At 41.3% G+C, this 19,905-nt stretch overlaps 1 protein-coding gene across 2 annotated transcripts in view; it reads right to left on the bottom strand.

Annotated features, from left to right (window-relative positions):
• The window catches only part of ptch1 (patched 1), a 46,888-nt gene that overhangs the window by 16,097 nt on the left and 10,886 nt on the right, over window positions 1-19,905 (bottom strand). For both annotated transcript variants that reach the window (XM_026321862.1, XM_026321863.1), the window contains exons 3-15: window positions 14,597-14,786; window positions 14,205-14,274; window positions 13,934-14,025; window positions 12,633-12,831; window positions 12,390-12,511; window positions 9,724-9,871; window positions 7,762-7,893; window positions 7,410-7,565; window positions 6,601-6,699; window positions 5,237-5,362; window positions 2,618-2,736; window positions 1,326-2,010; window positions 454-763 (exon numbers count right to left, since the gene is read on the bottom strand). In XM_026321862.1, the coding sequence (XP_026177647.1) occupies window positions 454-763; window positions 1,326-2,010; window positions 2,618-2,736; window positions 5,237-5,362; window positions 6,601-6,699; window positions 7,410-7,565; window positions 7,762-7,893; window positions 9,724-9,871; window positions 12,390-12,511; window positions 12,633-12,831; window positions 13,934-14,025; window positions 14,205-14,274; window positions 14,597-14,786 (2,448 nt within the window). The remainder of the gene's footprint in view (window positions 1-453; window positions 764-1,325; window positions 2,011-2,617; window positions 2,737-5,236; window positions 5,363-6,600; window positions 6,700-7,409; window positions 7,566-7,761; window positions 7,894-9,723; window positions 9,872-12,389; window positions 12,512-12,632; window positions 12,832-13,933; window positions 14,026-14,204; window positions 14,275-14,596; window positions 14,787-19,905) is intronic.

Here is a 19,905-nt window from a genome sequence, read left to right as displayed (position 1 = left end):
ACTTTTTTTTTTACTTCCAAATGTTCCAAAGTATTGCCTACAAGCATGGTATAAATATGGCTTCCCACTTTGTCCTTTTCCATCAACCCCACTTGTGGAAGACACAAGTGATTTTAATCAGCTACTGTCAGTGTCCATTTTGCAATCCCACCTATTTCTGTACTCCTGCCCAACATCTTGTTTCCTGCAGATTCATGTCAAAACAGAAGAAAAGACTGTTTCATGAGAATATAAATTATTACCATGCCTGAACTATCCAGAATAGTGATGTTATTAATAATCAAATCATCTGTGACATTGGTATTAGAGTAATAGTTAAGCAATCTAAAACTTACTCTGAATCACACTGCTACATTTGACCTACTTTATTGTCAAAAAGGTCACAAAGGGGATGTGACCCAATCCATTTTGGATCTGGCTGGGGTACTAATCATATATCAAGCTTAATTTTACCTTGCAGCCAGTCCCTGAAGTATTGAAGCCACATGCGAGGCAGCTGTCCATTGTCCTCCTTCAGCACATAGCGAACGGTGTGGAACCTCTGGTGGAGCTGGTGCAGCAGAGGCTGGTTCTGAGCATAATCAGCTCGCTGTGTCACCACATACATGTTGTAGAAGGAGAAGAACTTGAACTGGGCACCAATGAAGTCATACTCGCTGGTCTCTCTGGGCACGATGTCCGTTAGCTCTAGGCCATCCCTCACCTGGGTGGTCCCATACAGACTGACTCCCAGCAGGCAGAGAAACAGCACAATCACAACCAGCTGGAAACAGAAAGAGGAAGATGCAGCTTGAGTTACTGCAGTAACATGAGTGATGGCAGTTAACTACAACAGTAACCCTGGTAGACAAAGAAACATGAGTAGTCAGTTATCCAAAAAAAATAATAGAGAAAATAAGACCCAGGTGGTTAAAAAAAAAAAAAATTCTTTGAAGTCATTGTTCAATAAGAGAAGCACTGGATTAAGGCATCAGAGTGCATGAAGCACTATGGTAATAGGGAGAAAAATTTGACAGTGTGATGAAAAGGCCAAGATTTTCTAATAATCTCAAGTACAGGCCACCAGATGATTTCAGTTCTAAAGACTTTGAGAGCACAGACCACCCACTAAAGGTCTGACTCTGTGTGTTTGTGCTTGTGAGTGACTCATATTGGACATGAACCCCCCGCGATTTCATCTTACTATTGTATTCATTCTGGTGACTAACCCTCCCATTCAATTTATCACCACAGTGAGTCATCGCACACTCCTACCTCACAGGAAAGTTATGCCTATGTCTTCTTCTATGTCACTTTTTTTACAGACACACAGAAACTAAAATCACCTTGGTGGTGGGTTGCAAAAGGAACGGAGCATAGTGTTTCTCAGCAAAAGATGCCAAGGTCCAGCGAGTGCAGGGGGGTTCGAGGCACCGCAGGCCCAGAGAGGCTTCTCCAAAGTGGGACAACAGATCCCGTGTGGAGCTGTTCTCTGGGCTTTGGCCAGTCGATGAGGCTGCATCACCCGGAGGAACTGAGCTAACACTTGAAGTCTGTACAACAGGAGGAGGTGCAGAATGATGATGGGAGAAGGTAGCAGAACCTCGAGATCCCCCATTACTTTGGCTACCACAGTTGTTGTTGTTGAGATTGCCGTGATTGCTGCTGCTGCTGCTCCTGCTGGCACTGGGGTTGCTGCTGTAACAGTCGTTGTTAGGGTTGCTCCTACTTGGAGCTGGGTTGATGGGCTGCACAGAAATCTGGGATCTGGGCTCAGCTGTTGTGTAGAAAGCCTGAGTTCGGGGATCATACTCTGTCCTGAGCTGCACTGTGGACTGCATGGTTATTTGGGTCTGCTGAGCAAAGCAATGGCTACTGTAGGAGGGAGGGGGGTTGCTGTAGCTTGGGGGAGGCGTGCAATAGGAGGGAGGAGGAGAGGTGCGGTAGGATGGAGGTGGGCTGTAACGACTCCCATCTATCCCATCCAAGTACGCCTGAGGCTCAATCTGGATCACACGATTGGCACAAGGGCTAAAGAGATAGACAGAGGGTACATACAATCAGACCATGGAAAACTGTAAAATCAAACATATGAACAGACTAAAAAGGGGACATCTTAATACATCCATCATGAGATGTTCTCAAACTTTTATGATAATCTTTTTCTTGTGGTTCCTTGAAGAAATCATGAATTATTAAAAGATGATTAATGAAAGTATTCAAGATGAACTGCATTAAATCTGTCAAAAATCTTAGTCCTATGTTGTGAATATTTTTTTCTCTGCCAACAGGATGAAATATAGAGCTAAGACCCAATAAAGAAATTCAATAGTGTGTGTGTATCTGTACAATCCCTCTGCCAATGAGCAAGCCCAAACTAGCACCCATTTTAATAAAAACTGTGACAGATAAACAGACATTCAAACAACCAAGCAGCCAGACAGAAACAGACAACTTAAGCTGTAATTAGGTTTTGAATTAGGTGGGAGGAGGATTAAGATGAAGACATTTCAAAGATAACTGTGTTAGTTATTTATTGTTAGATCAGAGATCAGAGGAAAACATAAATGAAAGAATGACTGAAGAGGAAAGTGATAACTTTCATCAGAAATGAAAGAACTTGTTTTCGTCTGCACACCTGTAGAAACAGCAGAAAATGTCAAAACGTCTGTCTTCTCGTCGGTAAAGGTCCATACTGAGGATGGCAGGGAAGATGAGCAGGACCATGGCAAAGTTAAACACCACAACCACTGCAGCCTGTGAAAAACAGAGAAACCATTGGTTTTACTTTAAAGTTTTTATCTTTTATCAGTGATAATGATGGAAGTGACATAGTAGATGATACTCCAGGTACAAAGCTCGGATGGGATATTACCTGAAGAAACTTGAGCATCAAAAAGTTGGATACATAAGACTGAAAATTAAAAAATAAAAAATGGAGGGTATTTTTTCCAGATAAAAATGTGATGAAAGGTATTCCTCAATAAATATTTCTGTATCCCCACCCATGCCTACGTCTCCAATTGCCAAATGATTGTGAGGAAGTTCTACTGGCTCATCTCCTACCACAAGACACTGGGATACCTTAAAATAACAATTTGAATAAGCTGGCGTCATGGAAAACCCATTTTCAACTGTTTTCAAGACAAAAACAGTCAGAGAAAAAGAAAAAAGAAAAAGCAAGGTGTGTGTGTGTGTGTGCGCGTGTGTGGAAAATAGAAGCCAGTACAGTGTTGTGGTTAAATATTTGAAGGTGGTGCACTGGAGCAGAGGGTGAGGGTTGGGGTTGGGGCCCTGCCCAGAGTACAATCTGGAGCTTGCATAGTTGCCAGACCACTACACCTACACACTCGCACACAGAGACACACGCATACACACAATCCTGTGTGTGTGCCAGACCACCCAAGGAGCCAGAAGCCCGTGGGACCTGAGGTGATGAGCAGGCGCTGCGGCTGTACAGACAACACACATCCCTTACATACTCTCACAAAAATATGCACACACACACACACACACACACACACACACACACACACACACACACACACACACACAAACATCTACTGCCAGCTTAAAAAACTGTACAGACTCCTACTTAAACCACACCTCAACACCAACCAGCCACACACACTCACACATCCTCACCCTCCCTCATTCCTCAGCATACTACTCAGGCAAAAAGACGAGAAATAATGTGAGAATGGAGTTAGAAAAAAAAAATGTAAGCAAAGTAGAACAATTAATTCCCAACTGGACCACTGAAGTCCAGACCGATATAGTATGACTGCATTCACACACAAAGACACACACATACTGTATACAGCAACCGTTAGCTGACCCCAGAGTGGGGAGATTTATCAGCACATCTGTCCTCCACACATGAATGTGTGTGTTCCTGTGTGTGTTTTCATGTTGTTATCTGGTTAAATTCCTTTTTTTAGTTGCTTGTACTGATGGAATGAAGTGAATAAGACACATAAAGAAAAGAGAGAGATGGCTGAATACATGGAGGAATTGCACATTTATATCTTACTTTCATAACTGCAAATTAATAATTCTTTTAAAGTGATGAAATAATCTGTTGTTTTAATTGTGTATTGTTTATTAGACCAATATGTTTGTAACGGACATTTTTTTCATTTTAACTGCTGATACCTGACATTTAATGTTTTCCCCAGAAGGAAATCAGCTAAACAGAAAAGACAGCCCATAAAATATGACAACACTATCAGTCAAAATCATGCAATTTTAAGATTTATCTTCATACAACCAATTGAACCTAGACCTATGTCTATTTTATCTTTATTTTTGTTGCAGCAACCAAAGATCTGTATTCTACACCCAACACTGACCCAATCACCAAAATGATATGTCCGTCAAACCTGTTGTGGCCAACCCCAGTTAGTTTTTGAATTTATGTGCTACTTTCTTTTTCTGCCCTTGTATGTCTATTAGTGCTGCTACGACTCAATCTAAATACAGGACTCGTAGTTTAGTCCTACCTTATTTTATCTTTACAGTATTTAGTAATTTAGTAAGCATTTATATAAATCAAAAAAATATATATATACATTTATAAGTTGTATAAATTAAAAATTCACCTCACTTGAGGCATTTAGTCACAGCCACACATCTCTCTCTGTCCCACTTTTCACTGTTCTGGTGATGTTTATAATTACTGGCAGATGTTGAGATGAGAAGTCAGAACTCCCCTCTGGATCCCCTCACCCCAGACACACACACACACACACACAAAAACAGCTAGACCACTGCTCTTCAAACTTCCCACACACATACTACAACTCTCCACAGTAACACATACACATTACCATGCGGCTCTGCAAGTACACACACACACACACACACACACACACACACACACACACACACACACACACACACACACACACACACACACACATACGTTGAAGGATTCAGTTACATGGACGTCAGCCACAATCTGGACAGACACTGGCCCACCACTAAAGAGCCTCAAAGAGGGAGGGAGAGGGCTGGATGGATTTAACAAAACACACACTCCTCCTCAAACTCGCACTCACACACACGCACGCACACACACACTTTAAGTTTGACGAATGAAATCAATAAAACTATGGTCTGGAGAAATCTGGAGCCAGTGAGGACTTGAACATGACTATTAGTAAAAGAGAGGTCCCACATGACTGAAATCTCTCTCCTTCTCTCTCTTTCACACACACACATACACACACACAAACACGCTGGTTATTGGCCATACCTGCAGAGAAAAGGCCCTGAGTGCTGGGATGGGGATGAGTGCTGCCATGAAGAATGCTGTGACATTACTGATGGAGGTGAGAGCCACGCTGGCCCCTGTCCTCTTCAAACACTCCCCTGTACGGTCCTGACAGAGACAGACAAAGAGGTAGACAAAACCACAGGTAATGAAATTCAACTCTTTTGATCAGATTTTAGCCAAAGGTAAAATTGCAACGCTTGAGATTATATATAATTATCATAACAGTGATGTGAGTGACAGTGATTGCAAAGTTTCTTGAAGTCCTGAAGTGTTTAGATAATCCACCTACTCCTGTCTACTTTGGTTTAAAGAGTAGAGGAGTAAAGCAGAAAGAGCAAACTGAGCTGCTGCCTTCTCCAATAAGCCAATTTCAAGTAAAATTACTGCTTTTTTACTATTTGTTCTTGTAAATAAACACAAAGAGCAGTGATAAGAATGCACGCATCTCTGGAAGGTTTGGCGGCAATTGTGTGAAGATTTGAGGACGTGCAGGACCACACAAGAAGTGTTCGCAGGCATGCGCATCTTTGTGTGTGTGTGTGTGTGTGTGTGTGCGCGCGCGCGCGTGTGTCAGACAGGAGAGATCAGGTTCAGCTCTGTTTAGTTTTCATCTCAGCCACACAAAGGAAGCTGGGGGATGAGGGAGGCATAGAGGCAAGGGGAGGGAAGCAGGGGAAAACAAAAACAAGCAAATACATGCCTGTGTTTTCCCCGTCTAGAGATGAAAGGTTATCCCGCACAACCAAAAAAAAATAAAAATAACAAAAAAATAAAATAAAAAAAAAAACACACACACACACGTCCACATGAAACTGCAAAAATCTACACTTTGTTTATAAGGTTGTAAACTGCTGTTTTCTGTTTGTTGTGTTTCATCTGTATGTGCCTTTGTCTATGTGTGAAGAATGTTTTCTTGCACATTTCACAATTTGATCACTATTAACGTATAAAATACTTTCTTTTATTGTGTTAAAATACATCTAACATGTATTTCAGATCCACTTATCAGCATTTATTTAGTCCAGTGACTTAATATCCATCCAGGTGTGTAAGTTAAGTCTAACAATACATGCAACTCTATAATCATCCACTTATAAAAAGTGAGATAAGTCGAGCACAAACACAGAAAGCATTATCTATTAGACTGCAGTGGCTGCCATTCTGTTTCCAAAAAAGAAGAACATTAAATAACGAGCCTTGGATGGAAAAGCAGGCTGAGTGTGTGGCACATGTCTTGTTTGATGCTACATCACAGGCGCAGACAGGCTTTCACACATTCCTCTCTGGAGGAGATAAGACCGCGGAGGGGTAGCAATGGGTTGAGTGTGGGTGTTACTGCTTACCTCAAATGGGATCCTCTTGTTCTGTCCGGTCTCACTGAAGGCATGAGCGAGGAGGAAGACATCATCCACCCCAACTCCCAGAGCCAAGAAGGGTAGCACCTGCAGCTCCCACACACACACACACACGCACACGCACGCACGCACACACACACACACACACACACACACACACACACACACACACACACACACACACACACACACACGCACACGCACACGCACGCACAGACACACACACACACACACACACAGAGACAGACACACACACAGACTTCATTAACTTCACAGCCTGAATGGCTCTTTCAGTCCTTTTTAACCATTTCCAGAGAATTATTTTGCTGTGAGGGGTTGAAACTAAACACAGAGCAGCTAATTCATACATCACCACTGACAATATTTCCAAACCAATAATTAAGGGGTGTCAAATGCTGACAGTGGTAGGAATTGGGGAGGCGTGCTAAATTTCAGTACTTTTTAGTGCTGAAAGAAATAACAGTATCAAACCTGGCATTGAATGTCCAACAGGATTCTTGTTTATTTATCAGATCATTTCTGATTAAAATACCACAAGAAAAACAAGGCCATATTATAAACCAGATTCCTACCTAACATACAGTATACGGTAGTTTAAATAATAACTACAACATACAGTCCTGCAAAAAAAAAAAAAAGATTAACTTAAAGTAATGTGATTGTCTGACAGACTCTTGAAATTATTGGCTCAATTTTTCGTGCCTTCTCTGAGAATCAATTATCAAGTCTTTACTGGTGGTTCAGTCTGGCTCTCCAGAGGCAAGTGTGTGCGTTACCTGTGTGGTGGCAGCATTGAAGGAGATTCCCAAGAGAGAACAGAGGCCCAGGCCAGCTGCCACAGACAGTGTCACCAGCAGGACACCTGCCAGTCCTACAGCCCCCTGAGACTTGGCACAGTCCCAACGCAGCATGGTCAGACACGCATAGGCCAGCTGGGCAAAAACAGCAACAAGCAACAAGTAATCCATTTATTAATCAAGCTATTGTCAGCACAAGTCAATCATTCATCATCTTCCTTCCTCTGTTATTTGATTACTTCAGTCCTACACTTTGGTCACTCAAAGCGATTCACAAAAGGTACCCCCCCCCTTTTAGACTATTTTCCCTTCATCCTGCCTCTGTTCTCACCATCAGCAGGTATCCACTGGCAACGCGGATGACACTAATGTCAGAAAAAGACTTCAGGATATCTTCCAGAGTGGTGGTGGTGAATGACAAGACCTTCTGAGATGAATTTACAGTCACACTCTGCAGCACCGCCTAGAGAGAGCAGAAACAGAAACACAAAGGTACATTAGCAGTTATTATAGAGAAGGGAGCAATGAATACCGAAGATAACTAGATCTGATAATGAGACAAACATAGCAGTTATATATTTAGTTTTGTTTTGATTGCACATTAAATAGTCAAACACTGAGCGACTAAGAGTGCCCCATAGATACAATGTGTGATAGGACCAGTTTTGCAATTTGGACTCAACAAAGCAATTGGAAAATAATACAAAACATAGTAATGCTAAAATAAATAGAAACATTCAAAACATTTACTGTGTCTACTACTGTTTAAATAATTATGTATAGAGATGTTCAGAGCCTTAAACTTTGAAGGTAACAAAAAGGATCTGGAATTACATTTAAAAAAAAAAAAAAAACAAAGTTGGAGAGACTCCCTAATAAAACACAGCACAGATATGTACATTTCTGGGAGCAGTTACTCTCCACCAGTGCAGCAGCAGCTGCAGCTCAGTGCATGTTTAAGTTCATTACCACTCAACTCCTTGTTTTTCTGGTTATATACTTGATTTTTGATGAGCTACTGCTTTTTTCTCTATATGAGAGGGTTTTTTAAAACTAAATTATTGCAGGTCTCTGAGGCAAATAAAAATTTCCCTTCCCTACCACATTCTTTATTTACTGTACCAGCACAAATTAGCACCAGTTTTTAAATACACAACTGATTTTTAGTAGAATATCCAAATACAAGTATTTACTTCAAATACACAAGTATTAACTTCTATTTGTGTAATCAACCCTTACATGTGTGTGCTGTTGTCTGATTCAATATGTTGCATCTCACATGACAGTCAAACTGTGCTTCCAAGTCTGTTCTCAAGCTGGTTTCATAAATAACATGTAATACACACAAAGACAGACCACAGCCCTTAGTAATGCGCTCTGCCTCTGTCGTAGGAGGTATCTGAGAGAATCTGCAGATTGTACCATGATCCATCCTCTCCCTCTCTCACTATCTCAGGGCAGACAGATGTCTTCAACATTGAACTGCAGTTACTGCTCAGTGGGGAGCAATGCTGGCTGACATGCACTAAGAAACACGCACTAGATCACACGCTCACACATGTGTCAAGCACATACCGAGATGCAGGCACATACTACTGTAGTCACGCCTATAATACACATTAAATGCATGATACACACAACAGACACACAGTAGCACTATTTGTATCTTTTGTTTATGTTTGACAATGATAAAAACAAAACAAACAAAAAAACAACCTGTATTTGAATAAACCTGTATTTTTATCAGTGGCTCCTGGGCCCCAAGACAAATGAGATACACATGCACTTATATATTCACACACACACACGCACACAAGGTCACACCATGCCGAACAGAGTTTGAGGCCCCCAAAACAAAGACCAGATGATGTCACACATAAGCCACCAATGGGGCCACAGCTGGGAAAGAGATTGTGTGTGTCTGTGAACTTTTGAGTGTGTTTGCATGTGTGTTTGTGCATGAATACATGAAAAAGTGAGTGAGAGCAAGCGCACAAAAGAGAAGAGAGAGAGCTCCTTAATGTATTCCAGACATGCTCTCCCTGTTGCTCTACTGCTCTTCTCTACTGAGCAGTGGGGGGAAAGCTTTAGCCTTTTACCACACACCAACAGTGGTTCTAGTATTTATCAGGGGCCCAGGCTTTGGATGAGGCCTTTCCATGTTCACCTGTATCCGGCTGGTGATTTACAATGTAGTTGTAGAGGATTAAGGTTAGATTTCTTTTCCTTTTTCCCTTTCCTTGTCCTCTTTTCAGGATCTGTCTGTCTAATTCTCAAGGTCTTTGGCCCTTACCTCAGAGTATCTCCTCTGCCAGGCTTCCAGTATAGCTGCAGCCTTTTCTTCGTTCCAGTTGATGTGCGAAACCTCCTCGTAGCCTCGAAAGTGCTCAAACATCTGCTTGGGAGTCATCAGCTGGAACATGGTCTGTAAGGCCTGGGCACTGGAAAGGAGGGAACGAGGGAGGGTGGCAGAATGAGAGGGAGGAAAAGATGGACAGGATGAAAGAGGGAGAACACAAAAGAGGTCAATGACGTGTAAGCCTTCAGTGACAACATCAAATTTACATGGGAAAATCACAAAGATGAAGAGCTGTCTTTCTAGACTACATTACAGAGGATTGAAACATGGATTTTGAAAGATGACCAGATTTAATTTTGATTTGATTTTATTCCCTCTAACAACTATAAAAAAAAGCTTTGGTTTATTAAAACTAAATTAGAAAAGAAAGTGCAAATACCGTATATTGAAAGTTTTGGCTACCCTGATTGAGTGTTGATTAAAATAATAAGGTCCATCAGGAACAACCAAGAGGCATACAGTAGAGAAGAAGAATCCCAGAAATTTATTAATCCAAAAGGCCAGAACCTCAAAATGTGCCTAATTTCTAAATCAGGACATCCCAGAATTGAGACAGTTCATTTAACTGGTGAAGGAGAAGGGAAAAATAAAAAATACATCAAAACCACAGCACACTGGACCACATTGGATAACAGTCGTCATAAACAATGTTGTGTTAAGCATGCCTGGTGTTCAAGGATAATATTGTTCCATCTGATTTGACTACTCAATGCCCACAGTAGAGAGACTTGCTTCATTTACCATATGCTGCACAGAACAAAGATCCACTCATTGAGCCGTGTAAAAATCTTGAAATCTTAAAAATCAGTTGGCTTATTTCCTGCATAAAATAATAATTAAAACTTCAAAATTAAAGAAAACCATAAGAAATGCCCATCACAATTTACAGAAAATAAAATTACACTTTTAAAATGCTTATTTTCTATAGCCAATAGTCCTACAGATATAAAATATAAGAATCAACAATATTTATATTATTTACCAAATTAACTTCACAAACGACTTACGTTTGCCTATTAAATAATAAATATATTATTTTACTATTCATTCAAAAACTCAATCAAAAACCCAGATTTGTAGGGCGTTTCACTATTTACTGACCTAATAATAGGATAAACATAACTGTAATCACATTATTTATTATTCTATGTAACAAAAGAGACATTAATAATGCAGGATACCTTTTATTAGTTTAAAACAAACCGCCCCACTCTTATCTCTTCTCTTCTCTTCCTACTCTACTCTATCTATCTTCTTCATCATCATCATCATCATCCTCAGATTCAACCTTCTTCTCATCCCTTCTTCTCATTCCTCCTCGTGGTTTTATGCCAGGGGCTGAGCTAACGCTGAAAATATCCATCGAAATATACAGCACCAGACAACAGTGAACTTGTTTTCCACACCACGTCCCCTTATGGGCGGCTGCAGTGTTGAGCCAACATGCTTTGAAAAATATACTCCCAGATCTTGTTTTTACAACAAATCACACAAGGAAATTGAATGACACAATATATATTTATATTTATAGTTCAGAAATATACTGACAAATAACGACAAACGAAATGTAATGTTTCTGATTGTGTTCTGACACATTTATAGTGACACAGGATATCATGTGAAATGAGGAATATATAGTTTTAGGACACACATTAGTCATTAGCAAATGACTTTGGTCTAGAATGCAATTTAAGAAGAGTAGTCAAGTCAGTCGATGTGTTCTCAAATTTTTTACGAACCAAAGCTGTAGACATTAGCTAGTCATTCTCTGTATGAATGCGAGCTCTGTAATATGGTGATAATCACAGTAACACAGGCAGTTAGTAAACAAGCTGCAGAAATTTTAGTGCCAGCAGTAATGGACAGAGCGACCAAACCACACAAAACACACACACTCCCATAAGCACACACACACCTACAGGCAGGCAGGTATGCACAGACACACTAATGACCCAGCATTACCCATGACCCATCAGCAAGAAACACAACCACAGAGTAAACAGCACACCCCAATGTACTCTGTGATCAGTGTGTGTGTGAATGTGTGTGTAGGCCAGCTTGCTTTGTGCTGTGCATGAATGCATAAATGGTCCATTAGCAAAAATGTTGGACAATTTTTGTAGCTTTGCCCTGTTAAAGTAAGCTCCTTATTGGATAATAAAAGGTGCATAATTTATGTTTTGTATTTATATAAAAAACTTAAAACAGAGTTCTGTTATGGTGTATACAGCTTATTGCACACAAAACTGTGTATATTGCATGTGCATAGATGAGCCACATTAAGTTCTTGTAACTTAAATCACTGTATATTTATACAAACTAGCCAGGCAATAGATTACTCTGTGCACGTGTCTGTCTGTGTATGAGTGGGCAGTGACCAGGCAGAACAGCCAGAGCTGAGCAGGAACAGCTGGAGCTCTAAGATTTCATTGGAATCTGCTAATGACTGCAAGATTTACAGCACACACTGCACACGAACACATGCATACGCTGTTTCGGAGAGCGTAAAAGAACAAAAAACACACGCTCTCCAGAATCAGCACTGCAGTGATCACAGCAGTGTTTATGAGGGTGTGCATGTGTAAGTGTGGGTATGTTACCTGAGCAGGGGCCCGCTGCCATTCTTGGTGGTCCCTCCTACGATCAGTTCTTCCTGCCAGTGCATGTACTTCCTGGACAGACCATGGCAGCCGCCACTCAGGGCCCGTGCCACATCGAACGGCTGCAACAGTAAGAGCAATATTTGAGAAATGAACTGTCAGCAGCTAGAATGACATAAATATTACATGTGTACAGAGGGTTTTAGAGCTAAAAGCTTGGGCCTACAGTACATTTGTGCCTACCTTTGTTGAGTTCTTATTAGGCGCAGTGAGGGGGCAGTCAGGGTCAGCTGGGTTAAGGCAAGGTCTATCCATATAGCCATGGCCGACGTCTGCCTTTTCCAACATGTCCTCAAAGGCTTCCACAGGGAAGTGTGCCCTTCGCAGGTCCTCAAGAAACTCCTTGGGGTCAAAGTTTGTCCACTGCAGAGGGTCTTTACCTCTGCAAATTCAAGATTCAATAGGACTACAGTTAAATCATGACTTTAACCATGTGTATTGTCTCCAGCACCTTTGTTTTGTTACTACAGTTAAAACAATTGGAGGTAAATGGTTGCATTTGTAAGTAGTTTGGGTGTAATTACCTCCAAATTTGACTGTACATAAAAAAACAGCACATTTCTGATGGCAGGAAATTATCTCTTTATCCCTACGTGACAGAAAACAATACATGGACACCAGCTTCCATCGTGCAATAGCAAAGTGTTGAATTCCTGTTCCAAATCATTCCTTGTCTTTCTCCGCTCTCTATGCCTCACACATTCCAATCTCTCTCTCTCAGAATCTCTGTCGCTCTCTGTGTCACTCCGACTACATTGTATGTGCTTAACCAGGCTTGGGTTATTATTCCCAGCCTCCCAACCAGAACACAGCAAAATCCTTATTTATCACCTGAGACTAATGGGCAACACACACAGACATTCACATACTGATGACAGTAACACAAGATGATACAACTTTAACATATCAACATATATGCAGTGATGGTAATGGCACACACATGTAGAAGTAAAGGTCTGCTGAGTATTACTGTAGCAGCAGGCCATTAGCAACAGAAGGGCCAAACAATGGTTTGAGGCCCAGGGCTGAAGAGAAACTATCACCAACGATACGCATGCCAGCAACCACTAAAATAGAGCCCACAGAGGGGACGAGTCCAGAACACACACATGCATACACACTCTTATTGCTCTATGGTGTCTCTTGGATGGGTTGAGCATGTTTGGGCAGCCTCTCCTAAAGGGGTAAAAACAAGCTCTGGATCTCCTCCCTTTCATGTTCTCTGTGTTGAAAACAATCTGAACATACGTCTTTCCATGTTACCAAATACACTGACTCCATAACCAGCACTGAGCAGCTCAGTGCTGTCCTTGAACATTTTAATAAGTTCACCTACTGGCCTCACAATGAGGAAAGCCCTATGTGTGCTCAGTTAGGTGTTTTTAAAGAAGCATTTGGTCATTTGACTGAATGCTTGAGAGACTGCTAATTGTCTTGACATAAAATAAAGATTCGGTCTAGTAAAATACAGCTTTGGTACTTACGGGAGATAGACCATTCCAGACTGGAGCTTGGCTCCCTCCCAGAAACAGTCCAAAGGGGTGATGATAAGGCAGGGATGTAGTTTTTCGATGATCTAATTGGACAGACAGACATGCACGAACACACAGCAAGACAGACATAAATTGACAGCAAGAAGTAAATATGGAAAAAAACAGCAGAGACTGACTGTGTCTGTGATGTTTCAATATTCCAGAGAGGAAAATCCCTAATAACATGACTTTACAATGTCATATTGAAGGTTTTGCCTCTTACCTGATTCATATAATGAGTTTCTGTGACTAGTTCTCCTGATTTGTAGCATAAGTGTTCTAATTTCCATTGTCTGAAAAGGAGAACAAAAGAGCTTTTGTTTAGTTGTTGCCACATAACACCGGAGCCCCTGAGGCTAGAATGATTAAAGATAATATACGGTAATAAATCTGTTATCACTGTGAAGTCCTGCTAGCCAAAACACACCTGAATACAGATATACATGTATGCTGTTTATCTGTATGTACAGCATACATGGACGTAGAAGGGATAGATAAAATATTAGACAGGCTGATTGTAATTCATTTGTTCCAGGGTTGTTTTGTACAAACTGACTTGACCTGCCAAAATGTAGTTAGTGTGATACAGACAGACGAGGATCAAGATCACGTCACCTGTTATAAAGGTAAACATGAACTCTGCTGGCTCGGATAGCTGACTCCAGATGCTGCAGGAGCGCCTCCACCGTTAGTACATTGGCTCCCTCCTCCCGCGGCGTCTGGATCATCAACTGAGGGTTAAACATGGCCTCTTCGCCTATCTTCTGTCGCGTATACCTCAGTTCCTGGTTCACACGCCCACCAACTGGACAAAAAAAAAAAAGAGAATGTGTTCAAACGTGTATTTTATTCCTTTGTGAAATTTTCCAACCACATTATTACTGTACATAGAAACATTTGTGTCTAATCACTTAGATTCTGATTTAGTAAATTTAACACTCGGTATTTACAGATTTTCACCTCAAAAATACCCAGTTTTTTTCAAAGAAGGTGTAAACTGACTTGGCTTCATGTCCCAATGCAAAATATGTGTCTGCTACTCTTCCAAACACTAAGGGTTTTTTAAAGAGATTATAAAAAAAGACCTAAATAAGTAGATAAGTAAAATCAAGAAGATATTAAACTACTACCAAAGGACACATTAAGGCCTATTGCATGTTTAACACTCTGCATTGGTTCAGTTGTGTGGATTGTTTGCATTGTACTGTCGTCACTGTCCTGTCATTAGTAAATGCAATTTATAACCTTTCTTTTTTGATAGAAACTGAAAATAACGAGCACTTAACTCTGTAAACTGCAGGTGCAAATATCGTTTCAACACAGACTAAAGGTGAGATTGTCTGAACACATCCATACCACTCACACACAGGCAGCTTCATGCTCTAAAACATCTGCGTTTCCAGAAGTGATCCCCTGCTCTTTGTGCAAAGCAAACCCAAACACATCTCAGCTTGGACATGACATTATCAGACTTGTATCTTAAACAAAAGCACTTTGCTTGTAGTGAGCTTGTACCAATATTATGCTGAAAATCCTGACTCCTTTGAATCCAACAAATAACATCACTCCAACAAATCCACATTTCATAAAAACAACTCAGTGTTTCTGCTCAAATCTGTTAACAAGTCAACAGCACAAGCCCACGCTGACTGCATATGTGTGTGTGACAGTGTGTGTTTGATAAAGAGAGAGCGAGGCTCTCTTCCAGGCTCTGCTCCCAGTGTCGTGGTGGGACTAAGCCCTGTGCGTGCGCTCTGAGCTCTTAGCTAGCCCAAACTACAAAAGCAGCCTTTCAGACCCTTTAGCTGCCCTGCTCCACCCAAGCACAGCCAAGGCAGGTTTGGCTTTCTCACACACACACACACAAACGCACACACACACGAACAAACAAATCGAGGCAATGGTAATCATGCAAAGTTGACTTTGGTGATTTACTCATATGAATAACAAAAACTGACTCACAAATTGTAAAGCACGTTTTGCATATTTATTACTCAATTTAGCCTGACATTTATACATATGCCTGCATGTGCATCCTTAAGTTCAATGTATCTGTGTTTGATTTACAGGAAGATTTGAGCGCTTCCATCATCAGTGATTGAAAGCTTAGTGAAAGCTCGGGAAATTTATAGTCATTTTTTTCACTTCCTCATACACAAAACATGAAAAATGCCCAGCGAGAAAGCCAACTGTGTGAAAAATCTGTAACTTTTTATTATGCCTTAATCCAATTTAACAATTCTGCTCGATTCGTGCAACAGCAGGCATAGATTGAATATTTTCTGCCCATTGTAATGGCATTAAAGTTGAACATGAGCATGCCTGTTCTGCTGGGTTGGACCACCCAGTCAGACCAATGGAACAGGGAGGGAGGGGGCCATGTCTTGGGGCATTAGGAAAACACACTTGATTTCTTTTTTTCTGGACCCAAACAGCATTCCCATCTGATCCTGTCTGAAGGCATGTTTATAATACTCATCATTAATAGCAGGCTTAGGCTAACTGGAGCGACATGCTTTCCACTGCAAGGCCAGCTCCACAGCTACATTACACCAGTCCTCCCTTCCAAAGTGCACGCATGGAACTGATTTAGTCCTGACACACACTGACAGTCCACTAACAAGTCGACTTGTCTGGTACACTCAACACTCAAAGGCAAAGCTAGTCCGAGGTTCAGTTTCACTGCACTGCCAACAGGGAAAATGGGAACACAGGTACAGAGAAAGACGCATATCCAGTTTCAGTATTTTTCTACGTGTGAGGAGTTGAAGACAGGTCTCACTAAAAAAAAAACGATGGTAGTAGTGTGCTTAGAAAGAACTCACTGCCTGTTTCATTCCAAGTTGTGGACTACCACCCAAAGACCTTGAGTTTACAGCATGCAGCGAGGAATGGGACAAGTCAATGGAATGTACACTCTCTCTACAGGAAACAGCACATTACGGCCTCAGGCTTAGAGAATTCCACACTTCGCGAAGTTACAGCGTTCTGGGGTCAACACTCACATGGCCTTGGGGTGAAATTAACACCCCAGCTGGACCAAGAAAATGTGTGCGAGTGTGTGTGTGTGTGTGTGTGTGTGTGTGTTTGTGTGTGGGCGTATGTGCTTATGAGTGTATGTGTCCACACAGCTGTGTTTCTTCAATGACACATATTCCCGTATTCCTTCTCCTAAGACAACTGGTTGACCCCAGCATGTGTTGATATCTTGAAAGTGTCCCACTCTAAGCTCAGCTGCTGTGACCTAAAACAAAGTGTCACTGACTCTTAAATAGTTCCCATACCAGCCTCATGTCTCACTTCACTTCTGTCTAAAACTTACTGGTTGTTAATTATTCTTTTATTCATTCAGACCAGAGGTGCCCATCACATGTTCCTCAAAGGCCATTGTCTTCTTTTTCAACTATCCCTGAACTACCCACTACTGATTACCTAGATCATGTGTATTCAACCAATCAGAAACTGGATCATACCAATTCACTTTGTCCCCCAGCCTCATCTTTGATGGTATCCTCCAGACACCTCCCATATTCTGTTAAAAGAGCCCAAACAGCTCTAACAGTCAAAGAAAAACCTCAACATAATAAAACTTACTGTGATAAAAAAAAAAAAAAAAAAACACTCAGTAGTTGCAGCCAATAGTGGTCAGTTATTCATTTAATCATGTCAGCACCGCTCTCCACCTACAATCTCTGTAATTCACATGTGAGGAATTAATGTGCAGAAGAGAGAAGAGAATGCCTGTGTGTCTCACTGTGTTCACTGAGACACATGGTATTGTGGGTATTCAGCATGTTGCATAACATTAACCCCTGGTCCCCTCTATTCTCTAAGTAGGGGAATGGGGGGCGGTGGGGACAAGTTGAGAGAAAGCAGGTTTCTTAGGAACTGACATCACCCCCTCCGTCCTTTCAGTTCTGAACTCCCCCTCCTCTTTATACTCTCATTTTCTCTCTCTTTGCTGTATTCAGCTCTAGCCTGATTGGCCAGATCATGATGGCAATCAGCCCGGCCCCTCTGTTAAAGCCAGCCCACCCCTCCTTTTCCCTCACCAACTTTCTCTCTTTACCATGCAACACACAACACCACGGCCCCACCCCCCTGCTCATCTCTTACCCCTGACAACGGAAGCATCCCGCACTTTCAAAGAAAACATGCAGCCACCAGCGGAAAAGAAATCATTTAATTTTGTAGAACTATCTATGTACACCTTGATCATACTATACACTCAAACATTACAGCTTCCATTAACAGAAACAGGAACTTGTATCTCTACCTGAGCATACTAATAAATTTAATACAGCAGATTTCAATTCTGTTTTAAATCCCTGTGACTTTCACCTACACTAACAGAGATCTAATAAAATACCTGACCTTGCTGTGATACTAAGTAGATAATTTAAAGTAGGTGTGTAGTAAACTTCATCCATGCATACATAAATATACTGTATGTATGTGCTTGTGGATAAACACCTCTTTGTGTGTGTATGTGTGTGTGCGCACAGATAAAGGATTAGCTGGATTAGGTCCCCTCTCAGCAGGGACCCCCTGTAGTGAGGAGGAAGCCCCGCAAAAACAGGGGTACATCTCAATTCCCTTAATTACATCCATGTTTCTCTAACTTGCATCTTTTTCCTTGTCTCTTAGTACCGCCCATGTAAGATGTGACAAAAAGTCACAAAAGGATTTTTCCAACAAAGCAATATGTCGATCCATAGAAGATTTTATTTTTTTGTTACCTTACTCATGTTTCTTCCACGCATCCTCTTTGTTCCTCATTCCACAGAGCAGAAATAAGGGCTTTGGGACAGGCTTCCATGACAGAGGACCTTAATGACTTCCAGGTCAATGAGCAAGGAACAATCAGTTAAGGGAATTGGGATGTACCTCTGGTCATCTGTTTGCCACCAACTCTTAACTGTATTGCCAAAGGAATGAAGAGAACTACACAACTCCATGCAAACTGGACAATAAGGTAATGCAGAGAAGGATTGGATTAAAGTTACACCTGCTACAGGAGACGTAACAAAAATGTTGATGAAAAAAACTGCAACAAAAAAATAATGTACAGAAATATATATTGCGTTATCACTTCTGGTCGCCTCCATTCTCTCAAATATCTCTCATTTGACTTTGGGTGGTCCATCTCATGTTACCACCTCTTCTTATTCCTTTTCAGCTGCTGCTCCTAATCACTAAACAACTTTGACCAAAGAGAAGAACCCACCTGTTGACTTCTTCCTCCACTGTGGGTCTGTTTCTACCTTCTACCACCTGCTGTCACTCTGCGTCTGTCCCTGAGCAATCTTTTGTTGAGTAAGGAGAATGTCTCAAGCCTTGAGATATTCAAAACGCAAACTGTGTTGGATTGCATTCGTACAGGAGCAAAAAGTGACCTTGCATCAAAACAGCAAAACATTGTATAACACTGCATATAACTGGTCTCCCAATTTGCTTTAACATTAGGGCTAGTCACTGCTCCATTGCTACATCCATCATTTACAAGTAATTCCACTTTATTCAGTTTGAGGGTGGTTTGTGTTCTGTCTCTGTAGCAGCATCAGCAAAGGTACTAGCAGTACAGCTCTAATGACTGTACTAGCAGTGTACACAGCACTATGCTCAGCCAGTAATAGCCTTGAATGTGGGCTCTGTAATGCAGGTGTGCACACATCCACAAATATGTGATGAAAGGCCTCAGTGAGAGCCAAGACCCTATCTGACCCATAGTGAGCCCCCTGCCCCATCACTCTCATGCTCTTGCTCGTTGCTCTCTGTTTACCTCCTTCCTTTCAGATTTGAAAGAAAGTGAGCGGGTTGCCACAGCAAAAGAAGGATAAGACAAGAAAGGTAGATTGTGGGTTACTAGGTAAAAAAAGGAAAAGCTGAGAGAGCGTCAGAAAAGAGATAGAAAAAGAAACAGC

This window comes from Mastacembelus armatus, chromosome 9 (genome assembly GCF_900324485.2).
Source record: "Mastacembelus armatus chromosome 9, fMasArm1.2, whole genome shotgun sequence".
NCBI classification, from domain to species: Eukaryota; Metazoa; Chordata; class Actinopteri; order Synbranchiformes; family Mastacembelidae; genus Mastacembelus; species Mastacembelus armatus.
This window is presented reverse-complemented; position numbering and strand designations above follow the sequence as displayed.